The sequence below is a fragment of the Erythrolamprus reginae genome, chromosome 1, assembly GCF_031021105.1.
Source record: "Erythrolamprus reginae isolate rEryReg1 chromosome 1, rEryReg1.hap1, whole genome shotgun sequence".
Classification (NCBI taxonomy): Eukaryota; Metazoa; Chordata; class Lepidosauria; order Squamata; family Dipsadidae; genus Erythrolamprus; species Erythrolamprus reginae.
Window position 1 is genome coordinate 326,371,886 of NC_091950.1, and position 19,525 is coordinate 326,391,410.

At 40.1% G+C, this 19,525-nt stretch overlaps 1 protein-coding gene across 1 annotated transcript; it reads right to left on the bottom strand.

Moving 5' to 3' along the window:
* Positions 1 to 5,138: 5,138 nt before the first annotated feature.
* TAGAP (T cell activation RhoGTPase activating protein) lies at positions 5,139 to 17,390 on the bottom strand. Its single transcript, XM_070740149.1, has 10 exons — positions 17,172 to 17,390; positions 16,349 to 16,434; positions 16,189 to 16,242; positions 14,839 to 14,905; positions 11,789 to 11,958; positions 10,985 to 11,146; positions 9,588 to 9,697; positions 8,416 to 8,611; positions 6,979 to 7,084; positions 5,139 to 6,540 (listed from the first exon to the last, which is right to left on the bottom strand). The coding sequence occupies exons 2-10, from the start codon at positions 16,373 to 16,375 to the stop codon at positions 5,267 to 5,269; spliced, it is 2,166 nt and encodes a 721-aa protein (XP_070596250.1). The 5' UTR covers positions 16,376 to 16,434; positions 17,172 to 17,390; the 3' UTR covers positions 5,139 to 5,266.
* Between the last annotated feature and the right edge of the window lie 2,135 nt (positions 17,391 to 19,525).

The following is a 19,525-nucleotide window of genomic DNA, read 5'->3' on the forward strand; positions in this document are numbered from 1 at the left end:
AATTTAATTTAATTTAATTTAATTTAATTTAATTTAATTCCCTGCTGCCCAATCCCATAGGACTCAGGACGGCTTACAACAATAAAAAACAATACAGTAGTACAATAGTAAAAAGAAGTCAAATATTAACAATAATTTAAAACCCCCACTAAAATAACCCCATATAAAAACCCTAAATCCAATCTAACAACAACATACATACTAGTCAAGCATAATTTGTCGGATGTTAAGATTTACGCCCCCCAGGCCTGTTGGCAAAGCCAAGTCTTAACAGCTTTTCGAAAGGCCAGTAGAGTGGGAGCAATGCGAACATCGGGGGAGGAGTTAGTTCCATAGAGTTGGGGCAGCAACGAAAAAGGCCCTCCCCCACGGTCCCGCTAACCTACATTGTTTATTTGACGGGACCCAGAGAAGGCCGATTCTGTGCGATCTAAAGGCTCTCTGGAGGTATGTGGCAGGAGATGGTCCCGTTGTTCTGATCAGAAAATGGTGTAACTAATAGCATATTGTTGTAGAGGACAACTTTAATTTATTCACAGAAACAAACAAACAAACAAACAGACAGACAGACAGACAGACAGACAGACAGACAGACAAGCAAAAATCAGAATTGATTACACCCAACCTGATAGGAATTGTGAGTCATATCATGGCAACTTTAACTGTTTATCTTAAGCCTCAGAAATACATGAAGAAAATCTTAAGACCTGTGAATAGATGGAAGCACTGAGTCATTTTCCTAGAATATAATGGTTGTCATATAGTCACAACAAAACAGGCAAAGAAAATATCCGCTGATGAACCTAGAAACTTACACAAAAGATGGGAATAGAACTTGTCTTTTTCTCTGACATTTTAGGAACATAGATTAAGAACATCTAGATTTTAATCATAATAGGGTTAAGAACTCAAGTCCCTGTTGAGAGATAAATGCGGATTGTGAATTTGGGGAAAACCCACCAGCAATAGAAAACAATCTGACTTTGGGTTTTGGTATCCATGTTAATGATTTCCTTTGTACGGAACATATACAGATGTGACTTCCAATACCAAATCTTCTACATTTTTTAAAATGAATCTCTCTCTTTTTGTGTGTATTTATGTGTGTGTGTGTGTATTTTCCATAGCTTGGTTAATAAATACATGTAATATTTCAGTCCTGTACATGAGAAAAGAATCAAACATACTGTATTAACTAACATAGTGGGTTAACTAACCATATCAGATCCACCTCACACCTGATTATCAGCTAAGTTCATACAAAGCACTCATCTCCAAATAACCTATTCTTGGATTTCATTAGTTTAGCATTTTGTTCAAATTCAACTTCCAAGTAGCCAGATTCCATGGATGCAGATTTTAGAGGCCAATGCCTCTCATCAGTTTGGAGCTGTTAGATTGGAATAAAGGAACTGATTCATTTTATTAGGAATCAGTCTGGGTAACACTGCAACGGTGTAAAGTGATACAGTTTCAATTTCGCGGCAAAAGACAAGGCGCGTGGCTTGGTTTCTCTCTTTAAAGGGGTTTCTATCTGTAGGCGTGGCTTTGACAGCCGTTTGGATTTTCCCGCCTGCTGGTTAGCCAATCAGTGGCCGGGTATGTAGATGAACTGGTTTAAATGACTATTTACATAAACTATTTACATATGCTTATTTATATGAATACATAACAGGAGCCAATTACACCTTACTTACTTACTCGGCCTGATGTCTTCATGAATTCTAGGAAAGCCCAATAAAGTCCATACACACAGCTGATCTTTGGAGAAATATGTTTCCTGCAGAACTATTCTTTTTTTTTTAAATCACAAAGGATGATTGAACATATAGGGCCTTGTGAGGTTTCCACCACTGGCCCTCTGGAAATGTTGATACTGGGAATCCAGTATCCCCACCCTACCTTCTTTTCCCTCCCTGCAAAAAACCTCAAAAGGGTGGTTTCTGCAATTCCAGGGAGAATTTTATTTCAATTATCCCACTTCCATTTAACCCAGGAGTCAGTGGAAAGGGGGGAACATTCCACACCCTCCCCCATTTTTGCCCAAATTTAACTCTCTTTCCAAAGCTATTCTCGACTTCTTGATTTGCAGTTTGCAGAGGTAAGGCATGATGCAGCCTTCATGTTCACACAAGTGTTTTCTCAGGCTGTTTTTTGCAGGCTGTTTTTTGGTCCACAACGAAACAAAGCTGCAATGAAACTGATCAATGTCAGCAAACTGAGGAACCCCCAACACAGCAGCTTCACTACCAGAAGATCTTGACAACCCACTCTCAGAGCTGCAATTAGAGGGAAATGCTGAGAAGGACTGGGAACACGTTCAGGACATTGTGGACTCTTCTGCACTAAAGGTTCTAGGACCCTCACACAGGAAACAGCAGGATAGGCTTGAGGAAAATGATGAAGAGATCAAGGCCCTACTTGCTGAAAAGCACCACCACCATCATGATTGGAATGACCTGTCATCAGCAGCCAAGAAAAATGCCTTCAACAGCACTCGTAGCATCGTACAGTGCAAGCTTCACAAGATTCAGGACTCCTGGTTGAATACCAAAGCAAATGATATTCATACGTTTGCTGATAGAAAGGATGTTAAATGATTCTATGAAGCCCTCAGATCTGTGCATGGACCTCAGCCCTCGGGGACCTCCCCTCTACTGGACACAGCTGGTGCAACTCTCTTTACAGAAGAAGACCCTGATTCTACAGCGTCTTCCATCAACAATGAGGCAATTGACAGAATGCCCCAGATGGATATCACAGTGATGTGCAAGCTGGGAAAGAACATTTGAAGGCACGTGTAATGTTCTAATATACAGAAGTTATGGCTAAATGTGTGACAGAAAGTGGACCCTGGATGTGTTTTTCCAAATGCAGTAAGTGAGGTTGAATGTGTAATTTTAGAAGAGCTCTCTCTCTCTCTGTGTACATACACATACAGTTTATATAGTAGATAATGTATATTTTTATGTGCCTGTGTGTAATATGCATGTACACATATGGTATATATACAAAGGATTAAATAGTATAATTTGGATGTTCAGTAGCAGTAAATGGACAGGGAAATTGTATCTTGTCGAGGGTTTTGAGGCAAGGAGAGGACAGGAACTCTAACTCAAATACTTGATATGATGCTAAGTTGGCCACACCCACCCAGTCATATGACTACCCAGTCACATGATCACAAAGCCACTCCCACCCAGTCACATGATCATGAAGCAACGCCCACCATCACATGACCATCAAGCCATGACCACAGATTAGTTCTAAAAAAATTTTGGAACCCACCATTGCACAGGCTGGCCATGTAACAATGTGGTTTCAAGTGAAAGTTTAGGGCAGAGGTCTTCAAACTGGACAACTTTAAGAGCTGTGGCCTTCAGTTCTGAGAATTGATGTCCACAAATCGTAAAGTTGCCAGGAAGCTACCTGACTATTCGTGGGATATTAACTGCCTTGGCTTTCTTCTATATATTTTGAGTTAACATTTGTAAATGGAGCATCTTCCTTCCTTCCTTCCTTCCTTCCTTCCTTCCCTCCTCCCTCATTTATTTATTTATTCATTCATTCACTCACTCACTCACTCACTCACTCACTCACTCACTCACTCACTCACTCACCTATCTATCTATCTATCTATCTATCTATCTATCTATCTATCTATCTATCTATCTATCTATCTATCTAATTTATAGGCCACCCTATAAATGGAATAACTTTAATATTAAAATTTTCAGTGCCTGTAATTGCATCGTATACTAAGCATTCATTTTAATCATTTTTCTTGAAAAAGCCACAGTGCTGGATTTGGATATTCTACTAAACCATAACCCCTGATTAGTGGTTGGGTTCACACACTACATTGAACCCAGATAAATAAACCACATTATGGCATTATGCAATTAGCAATTTTTTTAGTAGTTTTATAGTAATTTGAATCATAATAAACATATGTTATGATCAGCCCCTGGAATTATGGGGAAATGTCAAGTTACACAATGTTGATCTGCATGAATATTCTGTTGGGGTTTCTTCAAGTTAACATTTTCCAGATGAGTGACAATGACATATTTCTGAAGTCCTAGACCAGTGACGGCAAACCTTTTTTCCCTTGGGTGCCGAAAGAGCGTGGGCATGTGCTATTGCGCATGCGTGAGTCCCCATACCCATAATTCAATGACTGTGGAGGGTAAAAACAGCTTTCCCCGCCCCCAGGAGGCCCTCTGGAGGCCAGAAATGGCCTATTTTCCAACTTCTGGTGGGCCCAGTAGGCTCATGTTTCACCCTCCCCAGGCTCCAAAGGCTTCTCTGGAGCCGGGGGAGGGTAAAAATCCCCCCTTGAGGCTTTCTGGAAGCCCAAAACGCCCTCTCAGAGGCTCTGTGTGAGCCAAAAATCAGCTGGCTGGTACACACATGGACATTGGAATAGAGCTAGGGCTCTTGTGCCAGCAGATATGGCTCCGCTTGTCACCTGTGGCACCTGGGCATAGGTTTGCCATCACTGTCCTAGACTACACCTCTGAGATTTGCCATTTCAATACAATCCAAAGTTGGGGAAGACTTAAATAATTTAGAAAGGCTTTCTTATACATTCAGATTATTTCTCTCATGCTTCCCTCTGGTCTGAGTATAATATGTTCCAGAAGGAAACTTACATTACTAGAACTTTCAGGGATGGTATCATGAAACAGAAAGTCTTGCTGTTTCTACTGCAAGAACCATTTCATAACACTGAGGTTTAGTTCAGTTGGAAATCCTTTCCAAATAGGAAGTGGTGGTGGAAGAAACTGTATCACTTGAGAAATCCAAAACCAGACAAAGCAGCTGAGCCAAGTCTGTTGCAAAGCACACATTTTCTTGGTCATATGATAGAGATTGGCTCAAGATCCCTGCAGCATTTCCCCTTATCTTCTGCTTCTCTGTTTCTGTTTATATTGGACCCTTGTCTAGACTACTTTCTGAAAAAGAAGAAACCATTAATGCGGGGGTTTGCTATAAGAACAAAGGGGATAAAGCTGCTGGACCCATTGTATGGATTTTGATAGGTTCTTTTAACATTCAAGGGAATAGCCAAGCCCAGATTAGGACATAATTATTTTGTACAAAATGAGCCAAAGAGCAAAACACATTACACCGGATGCTACACAAAATACAATTTTATGGAACATTGGATTTATATCTGCTTAGGCAATAATGTTTGTCAAAAGTCTTGCTACCATGCCTAGCACAGAATGTATACATTTGTATTGGAATGAGAACATTAAGTTTAAACATAGGATTCTTTTGCGTGTTGTAGGTGCTCAAAAGTTTTCTGATTGTTCTGTAGTGTCACAAATTCTTGCTTGTTCTTTTGATATGACCCAGACATGGTCCTGAGACGGTACACCTGTGGGGTCAAAGGCAAATTTGCCCGTGAATGTATTCCGATAACAAAATCCACAACTGGTGCTTTGTCCTGGGAGTCTTTGATCAGAGAGGATCTGTCATGAAAACGGTTCTCATTTGCTTTGTTTGTGATCTCTTTCTTGAGCCTCAGACCTTGAGATGCAGGATCCTGAGGAAGATTGGTGGGCCTCAGAGGATGTGCTCTTAAACTGCTGTGTGATGGAAATCTAACAGCAGAAAAGTGTTTGGTTGCCTCTTCATAAGAAGGCGGCCTTCTAGGTTTATTTTGATCTGCAAGGCGAAACAATTCACCTGCCGACATAAAACGGGATCTCAGTGGACAACCTGAGGGTTCTGGATTGGAAATAGTCTCCTGAGTTGCTTGAACAATTTGACAGGAAAGTGGTCTTTCTTTCCTGAAGCCTTTTTTGAAGCTACCTTTTTGAAAGCCACCTCTGCCTTGACTTTCTATTTTGGCCAGCAGCTTCTTGCGGGTTGCCACAGAAAACGACATGGAGTGCTTCTTGAGCTCCGGGGCAGCTCTGTCACTTCCACTTGAAATTTTGGCAGAGAAGGACTGTGGCCGCGTTGAGACATTGTTCTTGAAGATGGCCGGTGACGAGAGTGGTGAACTAGTGAATACAGAAGAGTCCGAGATCGATGAAGCACTGCCTAGTGAACTGGAAGAAGATGTGCTGAGCAAGGAATCACTTGATAATTCCGTGGGGAAATTGGCTTTGATTCTGAGATCTGATGGCTTTTTGTTCCTGTAGCAACCAGAAGGATGGGATTCCTCAACTGTCTGCATTCCAGTTCTCGGCTCTTTATCCTTTAGTCCCAATTCCTTCTGCACAATAAAATTATCCTCACTTTTGGAAAGTTTTGGAAGTTTCACACCACTTTTCTTGACATTTTTGGAAGACTGCAAGTCTGGTTCTGAGGACCTCCTCTCAAGTTTCTTCATTGTCGTTTTAAAACGAGCCAGGGAGAAGGCAGAAGGGATCTGGGTTCGTGGCTGTTTGGGGTACAATTCTGTACTGCTTGGTCTGCTAGTGTGGGATAAACTCCTGGGTTGAAGGTCACTGAGACTGCATTCCCCTTCAAGGTCTGTGCTGTCATAAGCAGAATCACGATGCTGGTTTGGGGATGATATTCCTGGAGAAAAGAAAAGAAATTTTGAGCCTAAGGTTGGACAGAATTTGCCTTATATTTATATTAAACTTAGAAATAGTCACTGGTTTATCAAAAACATCATATAATACTATATTATAATTTGATATCCACAAATTGAGCCAAGTCTCTCTGATAAATCTTCCCAAAACTTTACATATATTATTTCTGTTTCTCTACCCTGGTTGGAAAGGAACTTCAAGGATAGGTGACTGTTTTGTAAAACTTTAAGATACACTGTGGCTAACATTTAGAAATAGTTTACAGTTGTAACGGGTTGGTTATTTTTTGCCACTTCCTTAGCAACTAGAATCAAACATTGTTAAATAGTACTTTCAGTGAAATTGAAGCACATTCAGAGAAAAATGATTAGCCAGACTCTGTCTTAAAAATACAACTCAAAGACATACAAAATCAAGGTACCTGTCATATCCAGGGAATTATCAGTATTCCTGGAGAACAGTGAGTAGATTTCTTCTCCAAATATATCTGAACAGTTATTAATAAGGAATTCCACCAGTTCCTTCACCTATGCAAGCCAAACAAAGAATATAAAATCAGAGATTAACTTGGGGTCATTTCAACTTTATTAATGGAATCTATATATTAAGACCTATATATTATGAATGTTTTAATAGGAGATCCACAAGTAAATTCCAGCCTTGAAGAGTACAAGTATAAAAGCAACATAACAGAATTATTGGGTTTTAAATCCTGCCTTGCTTTCCAATAAGAATAAAATATTTTTGAGATAGCACCCCATTGTTTGTTTATGTGGGCCTATTAAACTCTTCATTTGAATCTAGGGAAGCTTGTCACCCATAGAAATAACTTTGCAATTGTGTTGCTGTGGCTTTAGCTGGTTGCATAATTCCCAAAGCTTATGCCCTGATGCCAGAACTAGCTTCTTCCACCAAACCACAATTGCAAGACTTTTAATGATTGCATGTTTTAAAAATCAACCAGTACTTTCCAGTCAAGAGGATCTGAAGTCTGTACTTAAAATGTTGGAGAGCTTCTTAACCAGCTATTGAAGATGGCCAATGAGCTCTTGGTTCAGGATGGGAAATTTTTACTTTGAGTTTTGGAGAGTTATATTTCCTCAACAGCAACTTATATTTGGGGTAAGCAGGCTTGAAGCCAACAATGGATGTAACCTGGGCCATCATCTTTTTCTTCATAAGATCCTTTACTTTCTCTTCTTCTCCTCCAGCCTTGACTCTATAGTTTCATTTGTTGGAGTGGTTGCCTCTGAGGTACTGCCTTTGACCCAGAGAAAACATGATCCTCTATCTTAATGCTTGCAGTTAAAAAGGCCTAATGCATGGTACTTTTCTGAACCCATCCATGTGTCTTCTGTATAAATATGTTCTGCAAATGGAGATGCAGAAAGTCAAAGGCTTCTATTTGAAGCAGCCTCTTGCTCTACTTTGCTGCCTAAAATTGGGATGCAACTTCTTAATACCATATCAGAGAGGAAATGTATTGAATGATGAATCAGAGAAGTGCCCCTTTAAGTCTTCCCATAATTCTAGTGTATGGGAGCTGAATTAATTAGGATGTTGCAATGTGGCCTATGGCAGGGGTACTTAATCTTGGCAACTTTAAGATGTATGCATTACAACTCCCAGAATTCTGGGAGTTGAAGTCCACATGTGTTAAAGTTGCCAAAATTGGGAATCTAGTCTACAGGATAGGGCTACTATTTCAAGTGTGAAACTATTTCACTATGAGTCAAGTAAATGCCAAAGGGTTTCATGGCCAGGCATGTTGTATTGACTGGCTTCTTTGTAACTAGGGAACCCCTCCCCCCCAAAGATAATAGACAATATGGAATGAATGGAAATAAAACCAAAGTACCTTATCAGCCAATTCTTTCTGGGTTTCAAGTGCCAGGTTTTTGTCCCAATTTGGACTCAACATGGTTGGTCCTAAACAGATAGCGAGATTGCTAGAATCCATGTTGTTGACTGTGGAGTTTTTGCTGATGTGGTGAAGAAGAGAAAGCAAGTATTTGAGCAAATGAAGATTTGGCTGTGGCAATTTGCTTGCAACCCTGCAAAAGAACAGAAGAAGAAAAAAGTCATCCTCAGATTGCAGCTACTGTTTTTTTTAAAGTTAAACTTGGCATTCACTTACATGAGTAACACTTCCTCTAAAATGGAGAAGTATTGGTTTAAAGTGGTTACCCAAAATTCCCATTCAAAAGTCCCAGTCAGTGAATTAATTGTGACTTTCTCTGTGTGGAAGATGGGCAGTTCCAAAATGCTAGCTAGATAGATAGCTTGATAGATAGCTTGATAGATAGCTTGCTGGATAGATAGCTTGATAGATAGATAGCTTTATAGATAGCTTGATAGATAGATAGATAGATAGATAGATAGATAGATAGATAGATAGATAGATAGATAGATAGATGGGTGGGTGGGTGGGTGGGTGGGTGGGTGGGTGGGTGGGTGGGTGGGTGGATAGATGGATAGATGGATAGAGGGATAGAGGGATAGATAGATAGATAGATAGATAGATAGATAGATAGACAGACAGACAGACAGACAGACAGACAGATAGATGCAGGTAGACATAAATTCCTGAGTAGACACCAAGCAAAAATGTTTCGGTCTCTTGAAAAATTATGAGGTGAAATGCTCTTTAATTTATAATTAAACATGTATAAAATATGTATCATATGCACATTTTTTTCATTATGTGCAGAGGTGGGTTCCTATTCTAATGTGGTAGTCCAATACTAGCCTGCTGATTGCACATTTTGTGCGTGACAGCTCCAGTGCTGTCTTTGCTGGTCCACCATTTTTTCCTCCAATTTTTGGCTTTTTTTTTGCTTCTGCATGATGAGATTTTAGGGAGGGGGACAGGCTGTGGAAAGGAACTAATTATATCATTTCCCATTCATAATTCTCGAGCTTAGAGCCATCTGTCTGGAAGCATCCAGGTAAGGATTTCAGAATCGGTGTCTATTTGCATTGCTTATTACTGAACAACCGAAAGTCACTCTTGAAGAGAGGTCCACTTACTCTTTCACGGCTTTAGTTTTCTCTCGATGATTTATTTTTTCTAATGCTGCCATCCACTCATCGTAAAGCTCATTCAGCAACAATTTGTGGGGAATACTTCGGAGGAAATCCTGCAAGAAATAAATGTCAGTTAAGCCATGGTGGGCAACTGTTAGCCAACAGTCAACATGCATCCTCGAACTCTTTCAATTTGGTTCATATCAAGGGTGAAATGCTACTGGTTTGGCCCGGTACAGGCGAACTGGTAGCGGCAGAGGTGGGCAGCAGGCAAGACAGGGTGGAACGCAGTTCCACCAGTGGAAATTAAGCTGTGTGCCCAGCTGTCTATCCCCCCATCCCATCTTCTTCCTCCTCCTTGGAAAGAAGCAGGGAGACCAGCACTGGCAGGAGTTGCAGGGGGCTCATTTCTTCCCCCCTCTTTTCTCAACAGCTGATCGACACCCATTCGCCTAGCTACCCAGCCTGAGGCAGGGGGAGAGCCAGGAAGGAGAGTGCGGGAAATGGGAAGCAAATTGTCACCCCAGAGAGAGACACTGGTGAGATTGTAAGTCGAGGACTTAACTGTTCTCTTGAACAATGATGATCGTTCAAGCCACTCCCACTTGGTCACATGGCCGGCAAGCCACTCCTATCCAGTCACATGACTATCAAGCCACACCCACAAAATAAGCCACACCCAAAGTGTGGCAGTAAAATTTTTGGCTAACCCTCCTGGACATTGTTATTTTCTTGTTTTTAACTCTCTGCACAGTGATGGTTATGCGAACCAGTGCACACCTCCAGTTGGAAAAGTGGGAGCTGTGAGTGCACCTGCGTGTCCCCGATGCACGTACACAAACCCCTGTGCAAGATTTGGCTTTTTTTCATGTGCAGAAAGCAAAATTTGTTGCAAAGGCATGCGCATGAGCAAATTTTTTGCGGATATTTTTGCTGCCATGCATGCAAAAAATTGCCGAAATCTTGTTCATGCATGCATTCTCACACAAGATTTCACTTGGTGCACATGTGCAGAAGCTGAATCTGGCGCTAATGGGTGTGCGCCTCCAGCTGGACACACGTATGCCTGAGGCTGGTAGCGCTGCCTCTGCACATGCGCCAAGCATTCTGTGCATGTGCAGAGGGTGAAAAACGTGTGGAGTGTGCACTTCCAAAACATTAGGGAGGGTAAGTAGATTTCACCACTGTTTCATACCACAGTTTCCTGAGGCTCTGTGGTCAGAGACATATCATCATAGAAAAAGCTCTATCTCCTCCCCTTTTGTATCAGGAGATTAAATACATAAGATGCAACAATAGTGAATTTTATTTCCTAACTGCACTGCTTTTAGGAGTATCTCTTCATAATACTTAAGAAACTGGGATCTACAATAAGAAACCAAATTAATAGATGCATATACCTTAAAAACCACAGCTAGCAGATAAACAGACTTTTTTCCTAAGGCAATGTGGTCTCCAGCATTTAATTCCTCTCTCAGCTCCTTGCGTGCCTTCTCGTTGGCAGATTTTCGAAATATCCATTCAGTGAAGGGTCCTCTTTGGAAGAGTATTGTAAGGATATCCTACAATGTGCACAGGAATAAAAAGAATATCGCATGTATTAAGATCCAAACAGGGAACTGAACACCATCATTATCCTATGCTCACTTTTTCAGTAGCATATATTTTTCAGTAGCATATATTTGCAGGACAACATTCATATAGATTATTCATACATTATATACTTCCTAGGCTTTAGGCTCCTTCCTTTTCAGCTATCCCAGACTTAAGTAGAAATTCCTTTCTCCCCGCAGAAGGCAGAATTCTTGACACAATATTATGAAATTTCAATAATACCCTGTACAACTCATGATTCTGTTTTGCTTTAGAAAAGAGTTTGCTTGGCATAGATTTGAATTATTTTAAAGCATGTTTAATCGTAATTCAACTTCTTCCATATATGACCAGTAAGAAGAAGAAAATCCTCCTATTGCTTAGGGCAGTGTTTCCCAACCTTGGCAACTTGAAGATATTTGGACTTCAGCTCCCAGAGTTCCCCAGCCAGCATTCACTGGCTGGGGAACTCTGGGAGTTGAAGTCCAAATATCTTCAAGTTGCCAAGGTTGGGAAACACTGGTTTAGGGTTAAGGATTATGTTACTCAGCCAAAGCACAAAGCACTATTCATCCATGATGGATACAATACTCTCCTTTCAGCATATTTACCTGCATACATTTGGGCAGTGTATCTTCAATGCCGTAAACCAGTGACAGAGGAAGATCGAACAAAGGTGGTTTCAACACAGATTCTAGATGCCCCTGACTTTCTGATCCATGGGTAGATCGTCTGAACATAAATGGCAAAGATATCACATTCTTTCTTTTCCTGTGACGATCTGTTGGACAAACAAAAGGAGTAGGAATAATGAATGAGTGACAACAGCACTAGATACATGATTATAGGATTGTAGAATTATATGAATCAGCTAATGTCATCAAAAATGATTTTCAGATGCTTTATGCCAGATGTCTTCAAACTTGGCAACTTTAAGACTTGTGGACTTCAACTCCCAGAATTCTCCAGCCAGCACAGTCTTAAAGTTGCCATGTTTGAAGACCTCTGCTTTAGAGTAGCTCCTACTCTGATCAATTGCCACACTGGTTATGCATGGATTGGGGATATTGAGTTGTGTGGTGTACAGTGTTCCCTTGACTTTCGCGGGGGATGCATTCCAAGACTGCCTGTGAAAGTCAAATTTCTGCGAAGTAGAGATGCGGAAGTAATTACACTATTTTTGGCTATGAACAGTATTGCAGGACATCCCCAAACACTTTAAATCCCTAAATTACAATTTCCCATTCCCTTAACAACCTTTAGATTATTACTCACCATTATTACTGGTACTCACCACTGAAGAAGATACTTAATGATCCTGATATTTATTAACATAATTATTTATTAACAATAATTTGGTGATGACGTATGATGTCATGGGCAGGAAAAACGTGGTGTAGAAAAAAACCCACGAAGTATTTTTTTAATTAATTTTTTTTTTAAACCGTGGTATATAGACTTTTCGCGAATGTCAGACCCCCAAAAGTCAAGGGAACACTGTATTTCAGATTGGAGAAAGTTGCTATAGTTATACCGGTACAACTTATGATCACAATTGAGCCCAAGTTTTCTGTTGCTACGTGAAACATATGTTAACTGGGTTTGCCCCATTTTATGGCCTTACTAATCACAGTTGTTATTCACGTTGTTGTTAAGTGAATCTGACTTCCCCACTGACATACCTTGTCAGAAGTTTACAAAAGGTGATCATCAACCCTGGAACACTGCAACCCTCATAAATGTGAGTCAGTTGCCAAGCACTTGGATTTTGATCACCTGGCCATGGGATGCTGCAATGAATGTAAGTGTGAAAAATGGTCCTTATAACTTTTTCAGTGCTGTTGTAACTTTGAAAAGTCACTAAATGAACTGTTGTAAGAGAAGGATTACCTGTACTCCCTATATTCCCTATCAGCATTCAGCAATGCTAGAAGAAAATCAGAACAATTGAATCTAAACAAATGCTGTTTGCAAAACTTAATTAGTAGCCAAAGGACCATCTCAGGTGTTCTTGGTATCAGAGGTAAAATTTTGTTTCTTGTCAAAAGTGATTGAGAACATTCAATGTGGTAAATAGATCTCTCATGAACTGATCACAAACCTAGCTATCTGATTTAAAATGGCACTTAATTATATACTGCTATCAAAACAGCTGTAAATTCTGTACCTCCAACTTTGTTCTTGCTGGAATCATGCAGCCCATAACGCTTCCCCATTTAAAGTTTATCCACAGTCCCCTTCTTAAGTAAACCAGCCTATGTTTATACCATCAGTGGTGGCAATTACATATGCATCTAACCTGCCATTCTATGGTTTGTCCTGGTATAGCAATCAGATTGTTTATAGCTCTAGACATTTTAGATGTGTGTGCAGAGGTGGGCTGCTAAGGTGGAATGGTGACGTGTGCTCGCCTCTGTGGCTCTGAGTGTTAGCGGTGTCCAACGCAATTCTGTTACTGCAGCTGTGCAGGTAGCAGAATCGTCCATGAAGATGCAGGTGCGCCTGTGTTTTAGCGCAGTTTTTTCCTTCCACAAGCGGATGGAAGCAAAAAACCACACCAAAACACGGGCACGCCTGCATCTCTGTAGGCGATTCTGTTACCTGCACAACTGTAGCACTCAGAACCATGGGGGTGAACACACATAACTATTCCACCTTAGCAGCCCACCTCTCTCTCTCTCTGTGTTTTTGTAGATTTTCACAGGTATAGGTATGTAGGTCTTGGCATATTGAGGTTTCTTCTCATGTAAGGTTCAGAGAATCCTGGCAACATTTCGACATAGTCCCGCTTGTCATCTTCAGGCTGGTGCTTTCGGCTTTGTGCTTGGGGGAACAAAGCTTTGTCCATCCGAGCACAAAGCCGAAAGCACCAGTCTGAAGAGGATGAGTAGGACCTCGTTGAAACGTCGCCAGGATTCTCTGAAACTTACACAGGAAGAAACCCCAATATGCCAAGACCTACATATATAGAGAGGTCTATATATATAATTGCCCACCAGGGGGCAATTTAGAGTTATAAGTTATGATTTAAACCTGAAAACCCACCAACCTGTGGCTACTACATAAAAACGTGAACATTCTCAGCATCAGAAAAGAATAGTCAACTATCAATTCCCTTGACCAAAAGAGAACCAGGGTCCAGTAGTGGGTTCTAAAACCCTTTACTACTGGTTCACGCATAATGCTTCTGCGCATGCACAGAAGTGTCCCGGGAAGGTGGGCGGAGCCTTCTCCGCCAGCACTATCAGTTCTAAGAACCGGGCGGAACCGGGAGCAACCCTCCACTGCTTGGGTCTCATTCTGTCACTTCCTGCGCCACCCAAAAGAGCAGAATAAAGTGCATTGGGATTGGGCGGCATAGAAGTAAATAATAAAATAAAATAAAATAATAAAATAATAAAATAAAATAAAATAAAATAAAATAAAATAAAATAAAATAAAATAAAATAAAATAAAATAAAATAAAATAAAATAAAATAAAATAAAATAAAATAAAATAAAATAAAATAAAATAAAATAAAATAAAATAAAATAAAATAAAATAAAATAATAAAATAAAATAAAATAAAATAATTAAATCCCTTGTAGAGAACAAAGTTCAAGGCATGCTGGGTTTAGAAGAATCCCACTATTCCCTGTTTAAGAAGGATTGCACACATACCAATCAGCTGACATGGCTCATCTTCATTATCACATGTCATGAAGAAGTGACGTTTTTTGAGATCCTCCTAAAATTTAACAAGGCAGTAAAAATGATCAATCCATCACACAGCATAGAGTCAGATAAAGCTGTAATACATCACGTTGCTCAGTTCCTCAAAACCAAGAGAAAAATCCCCCATACTTTCTTGTTTTAGGAAAGGATGCATTCAATTGCAACACTGAATTTCACTCAACCAAACATTAAAAAGAAGCAACAATAAATATGAAAACTGTCCACAGCTCTTCTGTTTAATTTGGTTAAAGGAATCCTTAATGAGGTCTGCAAATAATATAAATCCAAAACACGATACCAGGCAAAACGTGGTCAGTTTCACACCATTGGCCATGGCTGCTATTGACATCAATGGGTCTTTTATTATTCAGGACTAACTAAACTTCTATTGATGTCAATGAATTCATTCTAAATTTGAGTGAGTAACGCAGGGAAAGGTGGGTGAGAAGAAAATTAAACAGAGACAGTTCAGATAGGAATTAATGAGTGATAGAGAGGATTGCAGTAAGGAATTTCCCTGGGCAAATCTGAGCTGTTTTATGTGAGTTGCTCTTTGGATGTTGGCCATACATCCAAGTAAGGCTATAAAGTGATTGCTGACCACACTGGAAACAGGCTCCCTGAAATTAATAGGTTTTTGAAGTAACAGGTGTGTTTAGCATTCGGATATTATAATCCTGACTACAGCATTACATATTTCAGTTCAACACTCTGTTACGAGCACAAATCTCGTTCCTTTCGCTTGAACTGTAGCAGAGAGCGTAACAACACACTCACTCATGTCTAAACAGATTTCCCCAAATTTGTAATGAGTGTGTTTGGCAGTTGAGGAGTTTTCATTTCATTCAGTCTTTAAGGTGACTTGAATTATTTTATTATTATTATTATTTATTAAATGTATATGCCGCCCCTCTCCAAAGCAGAGTAGATCGAGATAATGATTAAAGTTAAAATTAAAAATTACATTTAAAAGTAATTAAAAGGCCTATTAACATGCACACATACCCATTTAAACAAACCTACTATACAGGAACTGGTAACTATAAACGTGCAAGCAAAATATCAAATGTACTATTATAAAATATTGACTAGAATTACAAAGCTATTAAAAAATATCCCCCCAAGCTAAAGCCCAGCAGGAATGACTGACCATGACTTTACAAAAACATAGGATGTGTTGTACAATTCTGAGTGAATTTACTCAGAAATAAGCCTCAGAGAGTCCCACGAGAAGTATGCTTACAATCTCTAATCTCTAGTACATAGTAACAGCAAAGGGCTTTAATGTGTGCTTACCTCTGATGAGTGTGCAGTTACAGCCTCCATCTCTTTTGCATTTAAACTTTTGGGCTGTAAAGTAAAACAAAGGAAAACTGTAATCAGAAATCATCTAATTTCAGCAGCACTAATTTGCAACACTTCTAGAGAGAAGAATGTGAAGAGAAAAGGTACTCACTGCATTGCAACTGCTTAGCACCTTCATCAGTAATCAAACTGTTAACAGCTTTAATGATCGCGTTTCCCTGGATTCCTCTTGTTTGCCTATTTCAGAAGACAAGAATGATATTAGTTTATTTAATTTTGCTTAATTGGATTTAACGTATTGTATTGTTCTTTTATATGTTGTAAGATGCCCCAAGTCTCCGGAGGCATATAAATCCAATAAATAATAATAATAATAGTTATTAGCAATCTCTGCTGAAGCACACAACCGTACTTTTTTCTGCTGCAAAATCAAATTCGATACAGACAAAGCAATTTAAGACAACAGTGCCAGCCTAAGGAGATAATTTTTTCCTATTCATTGTTTCTGATTCCTGAAATAAAAACAACAACTACCTAAAACAAAAAGGAGGCTTGACCACTCTATAGACAGCAGAGCCACCCTCCCTTTGGAAAAAAAATGAATAAATTGTAATTTGCTGAAATAAATCTGAATGCACAAATCCTAGTCCTTCACAGCACAGTGTTATAAGGAGCGTCGGGAAAAAAAACATTTGTTAATCACATGATAAGTTGAACGAATATTCCACAGTTTGAAACAGCAAGGGAAGACATGAATAATTTGCTAAAATAAAACAATATATGCTACAAATTTATCAGTCAGTCAAGCCTCGTCCTGGAATTCATTATGAACAAGCATTTTGTCCACAGTACAACGTAGCTAAATTGGCCAGGGATTAGGGCTGAAAGCAAGCTGAAACCTTTTTTCTGATTTAAAGTCCCAAAGTAGAGAATTGTCCTGGTGAAATGCCATAGGCTTATCTTACAAAACTTACCGGGAAAGGATCTCTGGCTGAGTTTTTTTTTCACTTTATGCAAACTGCAGAGGAGGAGAAAAGCAGCATAAACACTTGGCAGTATCTACTGTAACTCTCTGGAGAGCCCCGAGGAATCAACACTCAGCCCACATGTGCCGCATTCGGAATGACTGCTAGTGGTTGTAGTTGAGGAGGCAGGTGGAAAGTCACCACGTCAGAACAACAGGAAAAAGCATCACAGTCGGAGGGCAGAGCTAAGCGAAGCTGGAAGATGCTTGTTAGTTCACGGGTTTCCTCTTCCTTTTAGGGCAGCTGCAGCAACTGTTGTAAGAGAAAAAAAATTTCCCACTTCTTACTAAAAAAAAATCCAGTGTGGCCTCTGATAGAAACGTGATGGAACAGATGAGGTGTGTCACAGAGACAAGTTCCAATTTACAAGGAGAATCTGGTGGGATGTGTGAAAAACTCTAGTGCTCTGTAGGTTGGCTTAAGAGGGCGTACACAACCATAAAGGGCAACTTATACGTCCAGACAGAAAATTCTTATTGGAAGAGAGTGTATCTTTTATGTATGATTTGTCTGAAGATATCCAATCTAACCACATGTAAACCTCAGTGGCTTTAAAAGTACAAGTCTAAACCCTCAATTAACCTTTTACAACCTTTTAAAAAGTACTGAGAGGTGTCAACAAATGCATTGCATTCTTCTTCTCAAATTTATTATCGTTTTAATATTTTGATTGCTTCTTTACTTTTGGGGGTGGCATTTTAATAAAACACTGGTATGCTATAATGATCAGATTCTTTGTTAGGTTTGCTCCAGTATGTACATTATATGTCTAAAGATTCTCTCTCTCACTCGCTCTCTGTGTATCTCTCTCTCTGTCTCTCTCTTTCTCTCTCTCTCTCTCAGTCTCTGTTTCTCTCTCTCTGTTTCTCTCTCTCTGTCTCTCTTTCCGTCTCTCTCTGTCTCTCTGTCTTCTGTCTCTCTCTCTCTTTCCCTGTCTCTTTCTTTGTCTATGTCTCTCTCTGTCGCTGTCTCTCTCTCTCTCTCTGTCTCTCTCTGTCTCTCTCTGTGTCTCTTGGTCTCTCTATTTCTCTCTGTCTCTGTATCTCCCCCACCCCCTCTGTAGGGAAAATAGGAGCAATTGTTACATACTATATTTGATTTTCCAGAACTGTCTTTTATCCTCAGAAGATTTGGGCGTCCTAGGCTTGAATATTCTGAGCTATGCATCCTTAAGGTAAATATTTAAAAAATCCCCGAGTGTTCCACATATAGATCTACTGTCCTGTTATGCAAAGCGACCAGATCACTGCTTTAAAAAAGAAATGCCACATTAGGAAATGGCCCCTTATTCATGTCCCATAAAGTGTAACAGAAATCCACCAAGCTAGTGGAGCAGCTGGTGAGAGCCAGAAAGCGTGGGCAGGGGGAGAAGCATGGGGGGGGGGAGAAGCGTGGTGGTGGTGGGGGAGATAAAAATGCTCACTGGCTTGAAAGGAACAATAGGCTTGTTGCAGCTGCCGAGGTGGGTCTGCATTTTGTAAAGACACGGGAGTTGCTCAACTGATTTTGCATCTCATAGTGACAGATGGCTCACACCAAGAGGCTTGGAGCCTTCCTTCAGCTGCTCAAAGGTTAGGATTCTTCTCTGTCTGAAGACCAAGAGGTTTTCAGAAGCTATTGGGCAGGGGGGCGGGGGACTCCTCATAGGGTTGGCATATTCTTAGTGAAGTAGGCAACCTGATTCCAAAAAAATGGGGAAATGAGATGATTTGAAAAAAAAGGGCACGATAATCGAGTAACCTCTTGGGTATGTCCCCAGTTTCTATTTTAAGAAAGGGATTTTTCTTTCTTTCTTTTTTGTTCAGGCTAATTTATTTGCACAAGGGGATGCCGCTTTGAATAAATGTTTACTGAGAAAATTCCTGGTATTTTTTTAAAAATTGTCAAATTCATTGGATTCTTTGACTCCTAAAATGGGAACCTCTTGGCGTCTGTTCAGGGATGTCGCTATCTGCTTTAAAAAAATATATTTATAATCCAATACAAGATAGCACAAAGTCCTGTAATTTCTTGAGAGTTCAAGGCGGTTTGCTCATGCCTGTGAGTCATCAGAGAGCTGGTTACGAAGGGGAAGCCATTTGGGTTCTTTTACCCTCTGTGCATGCACAGAACGCTTTGCTCATGCAAAGAGAGAGAGAGAGGGAGGGAGGGAGAACCACGAACTTGGCTGGCACTAAACACAGCTTCAGAGGATGCTTTGAAACAGCACAGCAAAGGCTGGAAAGTACCTCAGAGGTAATCTATTCCAACCCCCTGCTGCCTGGCAAAATGGACTGCAAAATTGGCCTCACCCACCCAGTCAC

Excerpts from the sequence above, each read along its gene's own strand:
- TAGAP (XM_070740149.1), bottom strand. The coding sequence starts at position 16,375 with ATGAAGGTGCTAAGCAGTTGCAATGCA. Across the intron at positions 8,612-9,587 it reads AAAACTAAAGCCGTGAAAGA|GGTTGCAAGCAAATTGCCAC; the intron begins GTAAGTGGACCT and ends GTTCTTTTGCAG. Across the intron at positions 7,085-8,415 it reads AGAAAGAATTGGCTGATAAG|GTGAAGGAACTGGTGGAATT; the intron begins GTACTTTGGTTT and ends TGGCTTGCATAG.